The sequence below is a fragment of the Agrilus planipennis genome, unplaced genomic scaffold (genome assembly GCF_000699045.2).
Source record: "Agrilus planipennis isolate EAB-ADULT unplaced genomic scaffold, Apla_2.0 scaffold39, whole genome shotgun sequence".
NCBI lineage: Eukaryota > Metazoa > Arthropoda > Insecta > Coleoptera > Buprestidae > Agrilus > Agrilus planipennis.
The window spans coordinates 1,743,591-1,762,410 of record NW_020439074.1 but is presented as its reverse complement, the minus strand read 5'-3'; the positions used below and the strand labels follow the sequence as shown (position 1 = coordinate 1,762,410).

General features: G+C 32.0%; 4 protein-coding genes across 10 annotated transcripts; 3 read left to right on the top strand and 1 right to left on the bottom strand.

The window, feature by feature from the left end:
- The first annotated feature begins 16 nt into the window (after positions 1-16).
- Positions 17-7,085, top strand: LOC108745032 (CD109 antigen-like). 2 transcript variants are annotated; one of them, XM_018481063.2, is made up of 19 exons: positions 17-125; positions 207-314; positions 514-709; positions 977-1,210; positions 1,270-1,520; positions 1,841-2,171; positions 2,231-2,419; positions 2,547-2,768; positions 2,829-2,963; positions 3,036-3,363; positions 3,418-3,628; positions 3,681-3,988; positions 4,052-4,212; positions 4,284-4,681; positions 4,798-5,008; positions 5,190-5,720; positions 5,795-5,970; positions 6,041-6,321; positions 6,527-7,084. In XM_018481063.2, exons 2-19 carry the CDS (start codon positions 250-252, stop codon positions 6,751-6,753), a joined length of 4,455 nt encoding a protein of 1,484 aa, XP_018336565.1. In that variant the 5' UTR covers positions 17-125; positions 207-249; the 3' UTR covers positions 6,754-7,084. The 2 variants fall into 2 exon arrangements, with proteins under 2 accessions (XP_018336565.1, XP_018336564.1); XM_018481062.2 differs by lacking the exon at positions 17-125 and having other exon boundaries at positions 175-314; positions 6,527-7,085.
- Positions 7,086-7,282: 197 nt separating this feature from the next.
- Positions 7,283-9,691, bottom strand: LOC108745034 (GPI transamidase component PIG-T). Its single transcript, XM_018481065.1, has 2 exons — positions 9,262-9,691; positions 7,283-9,197 (listed from the first exon to the last, which is right to left on the bottom strand). The coding sequence occupies exons 1-2, from the start codon at positions 9,419-9,421 to the stop codon at positions 7,582-7,584; spliced, it is 1,776 nt and encodes a 591-aa protein (XP_018336567.1). The 5' UTR covers positions 9,422-9,691; the 3' UTR covers positions 7,283-7,581.
- Positions 9,692-10,057: 366 nt separating this feature from the next.
- Positions 10,058-12,748, top strand: LOC108745014 (probable serine/threonine-protein kinase DDB_G0283337). Of its 4 annotated transcripts, XM_018481021.2 has the most exons (5): positions 10,058-11,623; positions 11,678-11,798; positions 12,188-12,303; positions 12,372-12,612; positions 12,666-12,748. In XM_018481021.2, exons 1-5 carry the CDS (start codon positions 10,253-10,255, stop codon positions 12,674-12,676), a joined length of 1,860 nt encoding a protein of 619 aa, XP_018336523.1. In that variant the 5' UTR covers positions 10,058-10,252; the 3' UTR covers positions 12,677-12,748. The 4 variants fall into 4 exon arrangements, with proteins under 4 accessions (XP_018336523.1, XP_018336522.1, XP_018336521.1 ...); XM_018481020.2 differs by having other exon boundaries at positions 12,191-12,303; positions 12,372-12,696; XM_018481019.2 differs by having other exon boundaries at positions 12,372-12,696.
- A 126-nt stretch (positions 12,749-12,874) lies between these two features.
- Positions 12,875-18,465, top strand: LOC108745004 (TATA box-binding protein-like protein 1). 3 transcript variants are annotated; one of them, XM_025977223.1, is made up of 6 exons: positions 12,875-13,036; positions 13,780-13,851; positions 14,196-14,858; positions 15,565-15,659; positions 15,827-16,023; positions 16,087-18,465. In XM_025977223.1, exons 3-6 carry the CDS (start codon positions 14,242-14,244, stop codon positions 16,117-16,119), a joined length of 942 nt encoding a protein of 313 aa, XP_025833008.1. In that variant the 5' UTR covers positions 12,875-13,036; positions 13,780-13,851; positions 14,196-14,241; the 3' UTR covers positions 16,120-18,465. The 3 variants fall into 3 exon arrangements, with proteins under 3 accessions (XP_025833008.1, XP_025833009.1, XP_025833007.1); XM_025977224.1 differs by having other exon boundaries at positions 13,768-13,851; XM_025977222.1 differs by lacking the exon at positions 13,780-13,851.
- The last annotated feature ends 355 nt before the right edge of the window (positions 18,466-18,820 follow it).

The window sequence follows — 18,820 nt, the reverse complement described above, 5'->3', positions numbered from 1 at the left end:
TTAATAATAAAAAAGTGGATTGCGCTGATAAAAATTTTTGTAAAATGTGTGAGATAAAGTCCTAGAAGTTCGTTTGTTTGCAAAAATTAGTTCGAAAGTTCCTTTGGTGTAAGTTCATGTGTACGGTAAGTTTTCATCAGTTATTATTATTGTTAATGGCGATAGGATTGTAAATGTACCCCTTAATATAATATGAATTTTTGTAGTTGTAAAAGACCACCGAGAGAATTTATTTTATTAGGCATATTTATGACGATGCTGTGGTTTTGTATGATATATTTTTGGGGTCATACAGTTTACGTTGCTTCTCAGGGGTGAGTTTAATACTTTTTATAGGTTGTGATAAACTGATGTGTTGAAGATCGGTACTTCACCGAAANAACATGTTTAAATATGTAGGCATTATTTTGAAAAATGCACCTAATAAATATGTTTCTTAATCTGTTTATATGTACTGTTTAATTAATATTGTTTTGTTTGACAAAATTTAAAATGAATCTAAAACTTGCGTAGGATTTACAAGGTAACAGCTCCAAAAGTAATCCGCCCAAACACCGATTATCATGCTGTAGTGAGTTTACAAGGAGCATCTGTTCTAACTACCTACTTTGATGTTATTATAGAAGGCATAAGGAATGATGGACAACGTTATAGAACAGAAGAAACCGTAAAAGTTGCACCTTACTCTTCTGAAATAGCAACGTTAAAGGTAAAATTATGCAAAGTAGATTCCTTCAAAACTGTAAAAGTGATAAAGTAACCATTTGGATTCTAAGTTCCTAATTTCCCCTAATTTTTTCTTTACAACAGCAAAAACCTATCAAAATTCATTAAGAGGTTCTTGAGTTGTAGAAAAACTTTTTTTTATATAAATCAACCCATGTATCCCCACCTTTGGCAATTCCTTCTTATTTATAATACTTTAGTATTTAGATTTTCTGTTTCCTATTTGTCTTATCTAAAGTACACTTTTTAGGTCGGAGATATTCTTCCCGGCAATTATTCCCTTTTATTAGCTGGGAGGAGCGGTTTTAAACTGTACGATTCTGTTCCGTTAATATATTCCCCAAAGACCTATAGTGTATTAATTCAAACTGACAGAGCAGTTTATAATTCCGGAAATAGGATTTTATTTAGAGCTTTAATTCTTAATTCACAACTGAGACCAGTTGCTGATCTGAAACAAAAACGTTTTGATGTTTTCATTACAGTAAGTTGAAAATACAATCACATATATATTTTTTGTATGTCTAATAAATTTGTCATCAGGATGGAGATGGCAATAGGATTAAAGAGTGGAATAGTGTGGTTGCCCCAAAAGGAGTCTTTACAGAAGAAGTACTTGTTAGTAATAATCCAGTTCTTGGCAATTGGCATATTTCAGTTAGAATTGAAGGCCAAATCTACAATAAAACTATTGAAGTAGCTCAGTATATTCTTCCAAAGTTTATTGTAAATATCCAAGCGCCCAAATATGTCACTTTCAAGGAAAATACCTTGACCGCACATATTCAGTCATTGTAAGTGTATTTGGACTGAATTGCAAATTGAAATTTGCTTATATTTTAGAAGGATTTATTAGTTATCAGTTGCTTTTATATAAAAAACATTTTGTGGTTTATTTATTTTTCTCTATAGTAGGCCAAAAATATAAATAGGTACTTTTAATAATTATTGGAAATTATTTTTTTGTTTTAAAATAAAAAGCAGTATTAAAAAAATATAAAAAAGTTCCTTATAATGATTTGAAAACGTATCTTTGTGAAGTGTTTTTTTAACACTTCCAAACTCTTTGTAGAGTTACTTTATAGAAACTACATTTTATTGTTTATTTTTTTAGTTATAATTACGGTAAGAAAGTGAGGGGAGATGCGACAGTGACTGTGTATCCCACAATTGTCTCAGGTGTTATTCAACCCATATTTCAAAACCCTATTCGAAAAGTAATTCCAATCGATGGTTCCGCATCTGTAGATTTTGACATTGCAAACGATCTCAGACTAAGTGACGAATACGAACGAACTGTAATAGTAGATGTTACCATCGAAGAAGCACATACTGGTCGTAGACAAAACAACAGTGTCGAAGTGCATATACGGAAGTATCCCTATAAAATCGAAATAATTAAGACCTCCGATTATTACAAACCTGGTTTACGATACACAGCTTTTGTAAGTTTATTTACGTGAGGGTCCTCAGTGTTCCATTTACGATTTTTTTCTCTATTCAGATTAAAATCAGCAACCAAGACGGTACACCAGTACAAGACAAGACTAACCCTGTGAAAGTAAAATACGGCTTCTCCAGAGTGGGTGAGGTGTATACGGAAAAAGAGTACACGTTAGATAGCAAAGGTTTGGTAAAAATAGAGTTGGATACTCCTCCAAAAGCATCCAATAAAACGGCATTAAGGATAGAGGTGAATTTGTTTATAGGCTCTTAAGTTATTTAATCAGTTTAATAGGTGTATTATACTGATTAGTTTATTTCTTCGTATTTAAAAAAAGAATTTGATTTCAACTGGCATTCGTTTTTCTTTATTTTAGGCAGAATATTTAGAACTTAAAGAGCGTATGCCACCTGTTCCTTCTGCAGTCTCTCCTAGCAATACGTATCTCCAGGTTTCTTTATTAACCGATAAAATTACCGTAAATACTGGTGCAATGGTTTTATTAAATTGCACAGAACCCATGAAGCATATTTCATATGAAATAATAAGCAGAGGTGATATTGTTACGGCGCACTCGCACGACATACAAAATAGAAAGGTAAATATTTGTAATAATCTTTTCATTTTATATAGTAGGTATCTAATATTAATTTTTTAGGAATTTAATTTCCACTTCACGGCATCTCATGCAATGGTTCCCGTTTCACACTTGATCGTTAATTATGTTCGAGAGGATGGTGAACTTGTAGCCGATTCAATTGATATACAAGTTGATGGACTTTTACAGAACAGTGTAGGTGTCTACCGAATTTATAATATTTACTTAACATTTATATTGTGATAACGTGATCATTTTCTTTTACAGATCGATGTTCAATTAAGTCGTCCAGACGCAGCCCCAGATTCCGAAATAGATGTAACTATTAGGGCAGAGCCAAATTCTTACATAGGTCTTTTGGCCATTGACCAAAATATCGCTGATTTAAGAAGCGGTTATGACATTACCCATGATATGGTTTTCAAAGAACTTTTGGGCTACGATCCTTCAAATTTATCTCCTTATTGGGCAGTTTTAAAGGACATTATGTCTCATTTTTATTGGAAGCCTGGGGGTGGCAATGCGAAAGATATTTATCATGATTCTGGAGCTGTTTTATTAACAAACGGTTTAGTGTCTGAGTACAGACCTACTTGTAAGTATATTGTGAATTGTTTTGTTAATATTTCTGATTTTTAAATATTTATAGTGGAAGATATTTATTTGAGACCAGTGTTTTACGAAGGAAGTACCGTAAAACCGGATACTGGCGTAGGGTTACCGTTACCCTCTGCAACTAGACCCCCCCTTGCTGGTCCATACGCGTTCAGCAGAATTCCAAAACCTGTTTGGAATAACCCTAAGGTTTATCTTCAAAGTAACGTGGCAGATACATGGCTTTTTACAAATTTTTCCTCAGGGTAAAAAGTGAACTTATCATGCTTAAAAAATGCAATAAAAGTTCTTTTATAGATTTGAAGGCAAAGCTTCTATCCATCGGAAAATTCCAAGTTCTATCACCACATGGCTAGTTACGGGTTTTTCTTTAGATTCGGCCTACGGTTTAGGAATTGTCAAAGCTCCAAAACGACTTCAGGTTGCAAAATCATTTTCAGTAAATTTTGATATTCCTCATTCTGTACAACGTTTGGAAACTTTATCTATTCCCGTTGTTGTCTACAACAATATGGCTAACGATATGCCCGTCGAAATTACACTGCATAACATTGAAAATAACTTTGAATTCACCAGACCTTTGAGCGAAAGTAATGACACTAAAAGTAAGTTCTCATTCATTAATGTGTAATTTATGGAAAATATTATTATTTATTGCTACTTTTTAGAAGTTGAACTTTATAAGAAGAAAAAACTAACTGTATTAGGTAATAGTGCAATGTCTACATCGTTTATGATAACACCAACTAAAATAGGATTAACAGAAATTAAAATAACTGCAGGCGGTGTTGGTGGTCAAGACACATCCATTAAAAATCTTTGGGTCAAGGTACACTTAATTTTATAGGAAAAAGTTTTTTTGTTATTACGGCTTATAATTTAATTTGTCATTTATTTTAGGCTGAAGGAGAGACCCAATACTATACGAAAACATTGTTTATTGACTTGCGCAATAAAAGAGATTTTGATGGTAATCTGACTATCGATATACCGAAAAACTTTGTGCCGAATTCTAAAAGTATAGAAGTTTCGGTGGTTGGTGATATATTGGGCCACACAATGATTAATTTGGAGAATTTAATTAGACTTCCAACTGGTTGTGGGGAACAAAATTTTGTTCATTTAATGCCTGATGTAATCATACTAAAATATCTCAGAAACAGCGGCCAACTTACTCCCACCATCGAAACGCAGGCTATCAAAAACTTAGAACTTGGTTATCAAACACAATTAGCCTACAGAAGAAACGACGGTTCTTTTAGTGCCTTTGGAAAAAGAGATGACGTTGGAAGTATCTGGTAAGATTGTGTAGCTATAATTATAGTTTAAAAAGTAAAAAAATACTGATTATTTAAATAAAATGAAATTAGTAAACTTGCATAAGATTTTTTAGAAATCTTTTGTATGTTTCTAGGATTACAGCATACACCGTGTTGGTTTTGACTAAAGCGAAAGAATTTATTTATGTAGATGAAGAAATTATTCAAAAAGCTTTGCAATGGCTGAATGAAAAGAAATACGCAGATGGAAGCTTTTTCGAAACAGGACCCATAATTCACCATGAAATACAATCTAATCCTCTTGCATTAACAGCATTTGTTCTTCTGGCATTCATTGAAGCAAAGGTATATACATTATTCATTTTTATTTTGCCAAAACACTTTTTTTATTTCAAAGATGCTGTCGCGCATAGGCAACCCAACATACACAATAATAAAGAAAAAACATACACAGTAACAATGCAAATGTGTTTTAATTATTATTCAAGCTATTGCCTGATCAAAAATTAAAGTTTGTGCTTTCTAGGGTCAAAATAAAGCTTATCTAGAGATTATGGGCAGAGGGTTGGATTACGTGGGACGAAACATTGATGAAAATAATGATGCCCACACTCTTGCCGTTTGTAGTTACGTTTTGAAGCAAGCTCTTCACCCTAGGGCGCGAATCGCTTTTAATTACCTCGACTTGAAAGCGAAATCCGATGGGAATATGAAGTGGTGGGCTAAAGATGTTCCAGAACTTAAAAACAACAATCCCTGGAATCGTCTCCCAAAATCAATAGATATTGAAACTACGGCATATGGACTCTTGACTTTTATAGAATCTGGGAGATTGGAGGATGCGATTCCTGTAATCAACTGGCTAGTTGGGCAGGAAAGTGATTTAGGGGCGTTTACATCATCCCACGACACTGTTCTTGGTTTATATGCCATATATAAACTAGTCTCGAAACTTTCTGTAAAGCCATCAGTTGAAATACAATATTCTTTCAACAAAAACGTTATCGGCAGGTTTAAAATAAACGAAAATTCTGCCATGATTGTTCAGAAAGCAAGTGTAAGTGTTGGTTATTAAATCCTTGCATATAAATTTAATCATATTTTTTATACTTTTTTAAACTTTTTTTTTAGATGCCAAATAATGTCGATAAAATTAATATAACAGCTCAAGGTTCAGGTGTAGCACTTTTCAGAGTGACTTATAAATATAATGTGAATGTCACGGGACCTTGGCCATTATTTACTTTAGACCCACAGGTCGATAAAAATTCAAACGCAAATCATTTACAACTTTCAATATGTACAGGGTAAGCAAAACATTCCTATAAGTTGTTAACAATTGTTTTTTTTTTCATAAACATTTTCTTTGCATTTTAGATTCGTGAGCCCCAACTTGACGCAAAATCAAGAGAGTAATATGGCTGTAATGGAGGTAACATTACCTTCAGGATTCACGGCAGATGTTGATTCTTTACCAAGTTTGGAAGTGTCGCAGAATGTTCAGAAAGTTCAAACTAAAAATGAGGACACAACAGTCATACTTTATTTTAATAACCTTACAACTACTGAGTATTGCCCCACAGTTTCGGCTTACAGGACACATAAAGTAGCTTACCAAAAGCCTGTGCCAGTTATAGTCTATGATTATTATGATAGCAGTAAGTCAATGTTTATTATCTCAATTATTTTTTGGGTGTTTTGTGTCTCCTTCGAGTAAATGTTTAACAAGTTTTACTTTTTCTCTTAATATAAAAGTCAAATGAAATGTAATGAAACTTAAAAATTCTAAACTTATTGAATTCTGTTGTACTCCATTGCTGTTTCTCTAATAATTATGCATTTAAATTAATTTTTATCTTTCAGCACGTCGGGCTAGGGTTTTTTACAAGGGCACTACTTCAACATTTTGTGGTGTATGTGAAGACGATTGTGATAAGTACTGTACCAGTAGTGAACAACGTACGGGAAATGATAATGAAAATGACAACGATAGCACAAGGGGAAGTACACAGAGCAGTGTATCCACAAATAACATTCCTCAAATCGCTCTAATCTTCATATTGACGTTACTGTTAATTAAAGATATTTAGGTTTCTTAACTAACAAAAGAATTAATTTATTAATTGAGATCCTTATACTGCACAATAAAATGATTTATTAGTAATATATGTATAACATACATGCATTACGTATAATTTTCTAAAACCAGAAGAATAAAAATGAACCAATCACGTTGACAATACAAAACAGGGACACAAAATGGTAATGCGTGATCTAAAAGGGTTGTGATAATAATGTATTTTACTACGAAATGATCACCTTTTAAAAACACAAATTATATGTAATTATGAAAAGCCATTGTACGTATTTACAATAGTTTTCATTTTATTTAGTTTACTGTCTCAAATATTCGTAATTAAGTTTGTATTCTATTCATACCTGATTATTTAATATTTGTATATTAAGCTTAGATAGGATATTAACCAAATGTGATATATTTTGTACATATTTTTATTGTTTTGTAATATACAACTACTTAATTAATGCAATGAATTTGCTTTTAATAATAATCAAATAGTGAAAGTATTAAAGCAAAAGTGGAAATTTGTAACGAGAATATGAACTGGAAAGTATTTATTTTGGTTTCAGTGCTATTTACAAAACATTTAGCTTATTCGTATAATGCATTGAAGGCCGTAATACAAAAACCTAAGACGTAGATAAGTATCCAGTAAGTTTTTAATTGAAATATTCTAATATATAAATCACAAGTTTTTAATATCAATAAATACATTAATATTTCTAAAGGCTATTTGAAAAATAAATAAAATTGCAAATAAACGCAGCATTTTATTTTTTAGATTATATTACTGTTATTGCCTTTAAGCTATTTTAACTTTTTTTACTTCAATGCCTATTTATCGCTCTTTCTTAGTTTCTTTTTCTACATTTTCACATACACTATTAAATTCTTTGACAATACTTTCATTAGTTTTTTCGTCTTCTTCGGAATTAAGTTCTCTATTGATAGTTTTTTTACAGAACACATTCTTAAGTTTTCGCTTAATTTTCGTCAGTAGTCTTTCCTTGTCCTTAGTTTTTCTTCCCAGACGTTTGGTGGTAATATTGTGGAGAGGTCCAAACGCGAGAGCCACTACTGTACACGCTAAACATATTGCGTTGTATGGCATACTAAAGTCTGGGGTTGGTAAAGTGATAATCACAGATTCGGTACGTATCTGAACTAAATAACTGCTTCGTGAAGCATTGAAACTATCCGAAAAAGTTACACCGTCTTGTGGTAGGCTGGTAATGTTTCTAGCAAGGGGTAACAGTGCCGAAATAACAGCGGGGGGTATGTAAATCCCATGATTTGCATCTGGTGGATATTCTGTCCATTTTAAGAATGTATAACGGAACTCGACGGAAATTATAGTTACAGACTTGGCAGGTAATCGAAGAACATATTCGAAATGAGTAGGACGTTCACGCATTTTTCCCGGCATATAAAATAACTTTAATGGTTTATTTTCTTTACCATTTGTTTTCATTGAAAGTGTGTGCAAGAAAAGTGGCATGATCCATGGAATGTTTTGCAAGACAACCACATCCAGGGAAGCCCAATGGTTATTATGAATTTTAACATTAAGGCCGCCTTTTTCCTGACCATAATAAGTGAAGTACTGGCTAGCAAACAAAGGAGGAGGTGACTTAAGTAATACATTTTGTTTATCATTATAACTGGAAGCAATACTGATAGGTTTATAAGTAATTGTGTATTTGGCAAATCTTCCTTCTTGACCACCTCTCAATGAAGTTAGCCACTCATTTGGAGAAGGGGACAGACTGAAAGGAATACTAAAGTTCGAGCCAGTATCTACATAAACTGTAGTGGACTCTGCTAAAGGACATGGTCCCAAAATTCCTTGACCAAACAGCCTACGAATTGACCAATTTCTTGTACCTAACATCTGGTAATCATATGTTAATCCAACTGTTTGTTCAAGAATTAAAGACGGTACAGTACAAGATTCGTCTCTACAAACTGTTCGAATGGCAATTGACAATGAATGATACCTAGTATTATGAATGTAACCAGCATTCAATAAAGAACCCAAACCTGTTCTTCCCTTGCATGGTAATAATTTTTTCCAAGGAGTTAAATTTTCTGTACAGGCATGTTCCTTCGGCAGTGATGCATATCTTAAAAATGTACTGTTTATAGGCTCTCTTACTAATCCTGATGGTTTAAAAGAGTATTTTGGAGAGACAGAATTTGTCTTATCAATAAAATTTAATGAAGCACAAATTAAACCTGATAAAGCATTTGTTAAAAACTTCCATTTGTCATCAACATTAACTGTATCAGGTTTAAACCAAACCCATAATTCCGCTCCAGGACCTGCATTTACTACTGGATAACCCCACGATTCATACCGCCACAGTCCTGTTGTTAAACTAAGATGCAGTTCCTGGACATTATACCGATGAATAATTTCACCTATTGCTCGCGAAAATATATTTGTATGCCGAACTAAAATTAAAAATTTTATTTATTTAATAATAAGAGAATGGACTCTAAATATAAATCTACTTACAATTTTCCGTATTTGGATCAGAATCCCATTTTGTAACAAAATGAAAATGTGTATAAACTTGTTCAGAATGTAATGGTTTAATTAACAATTCTTCTGTAAAATGTTCACTGCTACACAAAACCACACTTATGTAGTACGATACGAAAAATAAAAGGCACATTTTGTCTACTAATCAGAAAACTTAAATTATATCATTCAACATTAAAATAACACTATTTATTTTAAATTTTAGGTTATATCCACGGTTGCTATATCAACTAAAAAACCGCAATACTTATAAAATGAAAATACCACGGTAAATTTGTAATTTGATGCATTTTAAAATCACACTTATCTTTTATCAAATTAAAACACTTTTTTTGCAAATATCTTGCATTTACAAACTACTTATTTTGGGATTTACAGTAATATCTATGAAATGTGCAATACTTATGGCTTATACCATTGAAGAGACCAGTGGCGTCACGTATGTTTTTCATCTGAGTTGTTTTGCGTAAAAAAATATGATCCGATAATAAAAACTTTTGTGACATGTTTTGTTAATATTTAAAAGTAAATTTACCGAATAGGAATTAAAAAAATGTAATTTCTTTTATAGAACCCTAGCAAATAATTGATTCGGTTCATNTTATCTCCTTATTGGGCAGTTTTAAAGGACATTATGTCTCATTTTTATTGGAAGCCTGGGGGTGGCAATGCGAAAGATATTTATCATGATTCTGGAGCTGTTTTATTAACAAACGGTTTAGTGTCTGAGTACAGACCTACTTGTAAGTATATTGTGAATTGTTTTGTTAATATTTAAAAGTAAATTTACCGAATAGGAATTAAAAAAATGTAATTTCTTTTATAGAACCCTAGCAAATAATTGATTCGGTTCATCACTTCTGATTAGTTTGACTGTTGACTTACTGTACACTTTAAATATTGAAAGGTTTTAATAAAAATTTAAAAAATGTACTAAAACCGTTATTGAAGCCATTATTTCTTTATGGCCGAGTTAGACTCCAAACCAAGTGTATTTCTTCGTAGTTGGTTGTGTTGTTTTGCATCTCGGCCTAAACGTACAGAATTTTGTTTTGTTAAACCAGCAAGTAACTTAAAAGAAGAAGAATATGATTATGTTGTGGAAAAATTAAGTGTAAAAAAAGTCCCTGTCAGTCTTTTTGAAGATTATCAGCATGAAAACTCACGAAATAATGTCCGATACTTCCCATCACGATCGTCATCAGATTATGAAGATACTTCAGAAAAGTGCTTAGCTATTTACAATTTAAATGACAATAGCAATGATAGCAGACCTTCTGACATGCAAAATGAAGATAACGTCTCGATAAAAAGAGAGACGCCTTCTTCACACAGTACTTTCAAAAAAGTATCTTCCGAATATTTAAAAAAATGCAACGTTATCAGTATAGTCAAAAGTAAATTAAAAAAAGCTAAGAGAAATACTTGGGAGGTTTCTACATCTAGCAATCTTTTTGAAGAAGTGGATTACAAAGAAAATCTTCATGATTCACTTAATACCAATACGTCTCATGACATTTCAATGCATAATTCAAACAAACATTTAAAAACCGATAAAAAAGAAAAAATGCATTTAAAAATGGACACGTTTGGATGCCATTACTATATCGAACAAGACAAAACAGCTCTAATTGAACAAAAAAATAATTTACAAGCGAGCTGTTTGATTCAAAAGACATCAATTTCAAAAATGAAATGTGATCAAAATACCCAAACATGTGTACAATATGTTGCCGTTTTACAGGATCAGATAAAAGTTACGGCAAGTACTAATACCGAAAACAGTCATACTGCTATTAATAAATCTGCGCTAACAAATGGTACATTGGAGCCAATTAAAATAAATCTTACACTAAGTACAGTAAAAAATAATGAGAGGAACAGTCAGTCAAAACAACTAGATAAAGAATGCCAAACAGAAAACAATAATAAGTCTTCGATATTGCGTTTAAAGGACATCATTAATGCGAATGACTCACTAGCGGATATAAATAAGAAATATTCATACAAAAACCGAGTAAACGAACAGGCTACAAAATATACTAATAAGATTCCTATAAATGTTCATTATTCTCAAAACGACATTCCTGAAAAAGAATCAAGAAGTGGCCTTTTGGAAACCTGTCAGGAAAATAGCAATACCTTTTTCACTCAGAATTACTCAGAATTAAATCCCGTTGGATTGGTCGTACCCTCGACGAACTTTTTTAAAGAAAACCACATTAATAACAACTTGAATAACAGTCGCTGTTATTATTTACAAAATAACAAAAAGAAACCTCCTTTTAACTCTTCTACTTTAAATACTGACAAAAAATGTCCAGAAGATGACCAAGTAAGTAGTTTTTCATGCTGTTCACATTTTCAGTTGGTTATTTAAAAATTTTAGGCGTTTAATTGTTTTCCGGAACGAGATATAAAATCGTCCAATAGTAGTCAGTCAATTGAACGCAGTATGACATTCAATTTTCAGATGGGTCTTCTGCAAAATGTCGAGGATTTACATAATGGTTACCATTTTTTTTTATTTTCAATTGATATGATATACCTTTTACAAAAGATTAACAATTAATTATTTTTTTTGGGAAATATTTGTTTTTTGGTACTTACAATTCTAAAAATCACTCCGCCTATGACTCTTTTTAAATGCTGTTTAAAACTTTTCGTTAAGTTTCGTCAAACTTCGGTTCGGTAGTTCGGGTCATTCATTCGGATGTAATAGAAAGGTATATACAAAGTATATTCAATAAGTTTTCGAACTATTTCAATATTTTTTATTTCTAATAATAAAACAATAATAATTATTTAGATTCACGTCTTTCTATATTTTTTCTCATGAACTGATCTAAGATAAAACTCACTTGCAAACTGTTATTGACTTAATGGAAGTATTTTACAGCAGCAGAAGATAATTCTACAAAAGAAAGAAACGGTGAAAGGGATAAAACTTATTCAAATACTGAACTACCAGAATCGGATTCTCAATTTACTCAGTCCATCACATTAACTGAAAATGTAACTATTTTATCTAAAACATAAGGCTATATATTGTACCTACATTTAAAATTTATTAAACATTTCAGAATTCCGAAAGCAGTAAGCATGTTCCTCCTTCTTCTAGAAACATACAAGAAATAAGAAACGTTAATATATCTAGCAACAATCCGTTTTGTTCTGCTGGGCATAATAAAAATTTAAAAAATGCATTTTTAAGACATGAACAAACAGGCTCGCCTAGGTTAACTGAAGTTCAAAGAATTGCACAACTTACATCTTCGGAAAAGAATCCAGTTAAATGGAAAATTGTTATTAAACAACGTAAAGGTAATCATTTAAAACATTAATTTTTTCGATGTATTTGTACAAACTATTTTTAGTTTCTGAATAGCTGCTTTAATCGAAGTAAATTTAAAGTAATTTCTGTAAGTCAAAATAGGTTCTTAATAAAAAATTAATTTGATGATTTTTATTCCATTTCGTAAATTGTTTTTTCGAACAGCCCCTGTATATAACACATAAATTATATGGATTCGGTAATTTTCGGTTCGGTTTCGTTCCATCCGACGAGACCGACTCGTTGCCGATATGGTTGCCGACCCGTCAGTCTTTTTGGTGTCGTTTATGTGTCATGGCTCCGAACAATGGTGTTAATCGTGATTAATTCTTATTTAAACATTTCTTTAAGCTTATTTACTGTAAACAGTAGTGTATTTATTAGGATTTTTAACTCAAGTTGTGTGCAATAACTGTAAGTAATCATCAAGAGATTTTTCGTAGTTATTCGATAAAATTTTCCTTTTAAATACTTCCTTTGCCACAGTTTTTGATACGTTCATTAAATTAACCTTCTGCTTTAACGATGGGGTAATCGTCTATAGTAAATATTGCATAAATATAAGTAAAAAATTAAAGGATTTATTGCTATTTATTGTCAAATATTTGTCCTACAAGAAAAATAGTGCGTCATTGTTGGGGACATTAGGCTCTAATGGTTGATTTTTTAACGAAAAATTTTTTGCAAACATTGTAAGTACATACATTAAAACGGTAGCCAATTTTAAACTATAATGAGTTTAAAATACAATTTGTTCTTTAGTAAAATAAAAATCGTCCTTAAATATTTGTTCATTGTCTAAATAAAAGTTGGGTGTCAAGTCAATTTTTTAACGCCCCAATTTGTTAAATTGTAGTGTAAGTAGGTATTTAAATTTTAGCAGGAATTAATGTCACCAAAACTTGAAATTAAGTTGTACTTTACTATTTAATATGTTTATGATTTACAGGAATTGTGTTACTTCATCACACTCTTATAATTTATAATGAAATGAAATTGTTAGTTTGGTATTTTTTAATTACTGATGTGTAAAAGAACAGAGTTATTTCCAATTAATTTTTCTTAATCATAAAAGAAACTGTTTTCTAAAATAGTATGATATATGGTATGTGTAGGTGAACATTCCTACAATTGATTATATTCAGTTTTGTTTTTAGCAAGAAACAAAAACAAACATGCTTAAAAGAGGATTACCTACCCTCCTACATTAATTTAGAGAATACTGAAAAGTGAGTTTAAAAACTAAAATGATTATTGTACAGTATACATATAATGCTTTGAAAAAATTAACTTTTTAAATTATAAAATCTCTAAGTTATGATAGGTTGTAGAATTACTTAATATAATAAAGTTTTAATCTAATACATACATGAATATATTGTTTTTCCTTTTACCTACCTGTGTAAAACAAAGTCTTTTTTTGTAATGTGGCACATTACGATGTGCCAGAATACAAACATTATTTGTTTGTATATGTATGAACTTATTTTAGTAAGTATTTAAAGAATCTGTTTAACATTGTAATTGCTAAATGGTTCCATTATGACAGTCAAATTATTATTTTTTTTTTCAGAGACCAGGATCAAAAGGTCTACTTATAAAAGGTTTCTTAGCATACTATGGCCGCTGCTGTTCAAAAGAACGGTATGAAGCCCTTATCAAATGGCAATAGTCTTGTGGCAACCCACGAAGTACAGGATATCGAATTGAGCGGTTATCAAGTAGACCAGGTATATGGGGGAACTCCCGACGTATACTCCTCATCAAATGTGACTCAGTGCAAAGATCTGGCCGCACAAGACGTGACACTGGACGGGGACGTCCCTACATCAGAGGCTGCACCCAAGATCGAGACTAGCCAATGTGAGGAGCCCGAAATAGACATAGTCATAAACAACGTGGTGTGCAGTTTCAGTCTACGGTGTCATTTGAACTTGCGTGAAATTGCATTGCATGGCATCAACGTGGAGTACAGGCGGGAAAACGGCATGATTACCATGAAGCTGCGACGACCCTATACTACAGCAAGCATTTGGTCATCAGGGAAGGTCACATGTACAGGTGCGACTAGCGAATTGCAGGCTAAGATTGCGGCCCGGAGATTCGCGCGCCTTCTGCAGAAGCTCGGATTCAACGTTCGCTTCAATAATTACAGGGTAGTCAATGTTCTGGGCACTTGCTGTATGCCCTTCGCTATTAAGATCAATCTCTTCTCTGAACGACACAAAGAGGCTGAGTAAGTAGCAGTTTAATATTTTAATTTAAAAAGGTAATGTATCATGTAATACGTTGAGAAAATGATGGTCGTTTGTTGGTTGATCATTTACATTAGCTCTGAATCTTGAATGGCAGTGGCAAAAAGTTTGTTTGACTGGAAGGTAACATTTTGGCATATTTATTGTTGTGGTTTGGAAAATATGCTAAACTTTAAGTCTAGTGTACTGATAATCATATTATTGGTATATGAATGAATGAATAATTTTTGTACCTATTTCTGCCATGAAATGTACAATAAGAAACAATATTTTATTAGTACAAAAAAGTAAACAATTCCCATTATTTAACATTTTAATTGTACATTTCATGTTATTTATATAAAAAAGTTTTAATATTGTACCTATATAGTCTGAAACTTGAAATGTTTTGTCATTGTGGAAACAAGAGATGTTTTCAAAAGTTTCAATTTTCTGTTGTTAATAGTAAATACAAAACTTAAATAAATAAAACAAGATTCGAAAATTTATACATAGATAAAATGGCTTGTGTTTCATTTCTGAGAGTCATGAAACAATTATTTATATGGTACTTATTTTGTAGTTTGTCTTTCTTTCTAAAATTTGGAATAATTATTTTTGAATTTGTTAAAAATCAACATTAAATATCTGAGTGAATAATAACATAATAAAGCTCTTATTTCAATAGATATTTTTTTACTTTTTTAGTTATGAACCAGAGTTGCATCCTGGTGTGACTTATAAATTGAAAAATCCAAAAGCAACATTAAAAATATTCTCAACTGGAAGTGTTACAGTAACAGGTATGAATTTTTTTGTAAAATTTTTATTAGTACCCAGTAAATGAATGAAGAACATGATTTTTGTTATTGTTATTTCCGGATAAATCAAAATCGAAAACAGGTTCTTTGAAAAATATCAGAAATCCATATGTGTATATAATTTACTAACGCATTTTCTGTTTCTTCAGCACCTAGTGTAGCCGATGTGCAGGCTGCCATAGAGTATATATACCCGTTGGTGTACGAGTTTCGTAAAGAACGCTCGGCCGAGGACATGGCTGCCATACAGGCAAGTAAGAAACGACGCCTGTGGGGCGGCACTGAGGAAGTGATCCAAGATCCCGTCTATGTTAAAGAGGAAGAGGAAGAGTCGGAGGGAGACGAGGAAAGTTGGTAAACTTTGCAGTCGTCTCGATCTCTGTTTTCGTTTTTCGGTTTTTAATTTTAGGGCGCGAATCAGACAGACACTGCCACAGACTAATAGTGCGAGACTCGAGTGACTTTTTCTTGTTTGTGCTGTTTTGGAAGACGGCTTCAACTCGCTTTTGTCTCTCATATACCCTACCACTTCTGGTTAAGGAACTGGCAATCGTTGAGTTTATGGTTTATTTATACTCTCTGGTTTCTCTTGTGATAAAGTACCTTTTTCCCGTTCCTTCTGGTAGTGAAAGCAAAAGAGTATGCTATTAGCGCCTGGCCGGTTTCCCACCATTTCTTTTTAATGATACGGTTTATCATTTTCTTTGAATTGTCCCATTTATCCCGCTACTATTTTATTATTGATTTTCTTCGTTGTAGAGTAATTATTGTGATGGTAGTCTATGGATGAACAATTTATTTGTGTGTGGACTTGCACACGTACATTTGATTTATTTATTATGCATTATTTGATCTGTTAATTTTATTTCGTGTGATTGTTAAGGTGTGTGCGGCGTTTTTAAACATTTTCCCCGTTTGTCCTACGAAGTTCAGGTATATTATAAATAAACAGTGACGCGTTAGGTCAAAATAAATACTGATTTATTCCAAATAATGGATTTTAGGATGTGAAATGTTTGAATTAATAAGTTTTGCGAAATCAGCCTTATTAAGTGCTTTTTTATTAAATGTAGTAGCTAGGTGCACTTGGACCGTTTTCTATTACTTTTCTGTTGACTATATCTGAAAACATTCATGTTATTTTTAGTAAACGTTTGTTTACATTTTGACTAGCTGAACTAAACTGTTCAATAAACGGAATGTTTTGACATTTTTTTATATTTAAATTTTGCAGTTTCATTGTGTCTTTTATTAAGATAGAAATATTTATTATTTATAAATGAAAATAATACACTTTTATGAAAATTATGATTTCAGACATAATAGACAAAATATACGAATTAAACGATGGCAATAGGTTTGTACTTTTTGTAAAAGGCTTAATATTATTAGGGGGCCAAAGCCATAATACTGATGTTATGTCAAGAGTAAAATTGATAAAAAAAGAAATGAAGTAAAAAATTATTTTGTAAAAAAAATAACTAAGTTGTAGTTATTGATTTTATTCAATTCTTACAATTAGAATATGTAATTAAGAATTATTATCTTTGTTTGTATGGCGACATTTGGGGCTTCATTTGAGAATACTGACCTTTCGAATTCCCAAAAAGTGTTAATTACAAGTAGCCATGACACAAAATAGGTCGATTAATTTTTTTAAAACAATTTTTATAGTCGTTATTCTTGCTAATACTTACCCATAGTGTTAGAAAGAATTACTTTTACATTTTATTAAAGTTACATTACATTATACCCGTTGGTTTTGTAAATAAATATTTTATTTATAAAACAAATTTAAGCAAGATCCTTTAGAGAGTAAAAATTAAGTAGTAGGTACATAGTTATATTGCTTTGTACTGAAAATAAATAACTGGTCACAGTTTGATGTGACCAGTTTAGGAGATTGCGAATCATGAGTATGTATAGAATGGCGAGCGTAAGAGGTTGCTTTATACTTTATAGGAAAAAGTAACTTAATTGTTATGATTTATTTATTTCGTTGCTTTTAAGAGATTACGTTCAAATGATATTTTATTTTGGCACCATGGAGCTGTTAATTGTAAAACTACTACGTTAGTATTATTTAACAGCATTTTAATTTTAAGAACTTCCTACGACGACGTCATTTTTAGAGTTTATTTTCGTTATCTAAAGGTTGCTCAGAATTAGAGAGGAAAAATAAAAAAATGCGACTTAGGGGCTGTTCACGTATTATGTCACGCTGCCAGGGTTTGGGTAGTCTTGAGGTAACCTGACGAAATGCGACAATAGAGGGAGGGAGTCAAATGACAGGTGGGGAGGACGGTATGAGACCTGCATGACAAGTGGGGATGGGTTTCAAAAAGTGGCCAAAACAGTGTGACGTAATAGATGGATGGCCCTTCAGTAGTTACCAATGATGTGTAATATCTGACACCATCGATTGCATGTAAAATAATAACTTCACAATGTAAGCTGTTGCATGGTTTAAAAGCACCTCTTTTAAAGCTCTCTTGAAAAATCTTTTTATTAATTTTTCCAAAAAATAACCAAAAGTATCTTGAAATACTGGAAGTGTGCAATATTTTTGAGATGCAGGGGCCCTAAAACCTCTACTTACGACTCTCGATTGCAAAGATGTCCCTGGTAATCGGTACGATATTAAATAATGGAATTTTATGAACATTAGACACAGCTCTGTGGATACCAATAAGTAGTTAGTGAAAATTAGCCATAGGCCTAGTTGATGTCAATTATTTTTGTGTACAAAACGCATAAAGAGATCATTATTAAAAAATATTCAATGTTCCGTGTAGGTTCTTCTCATTGTGGGCCTTATCTTTGATGTTTTCTTCCCTTCTTTCTCGTCTCCTTTTCTTTATCGTCTGACACGTGTGCTGTTCTGCTATTTTGTTTAATTTGCAACTGAACATTTGTTCACGTGTTGTTCTTTAAGCAGATTGTTGGAGGACTGAAGCCAGTTGTAAATTTCTTGCTTTAATTCTTCAAAATTGTCTTTTTAACAGTGCACTTAAGCATAAGTCAGCCAATAACGGATTACTTCTCGTTTATTTAGATTAAACAATAACACAAGACTGAATAATTTTGTTTATAGACTGAAAATGACTGCTTAAGTACCTGCCAGTGATAAGAAGTAATTATTG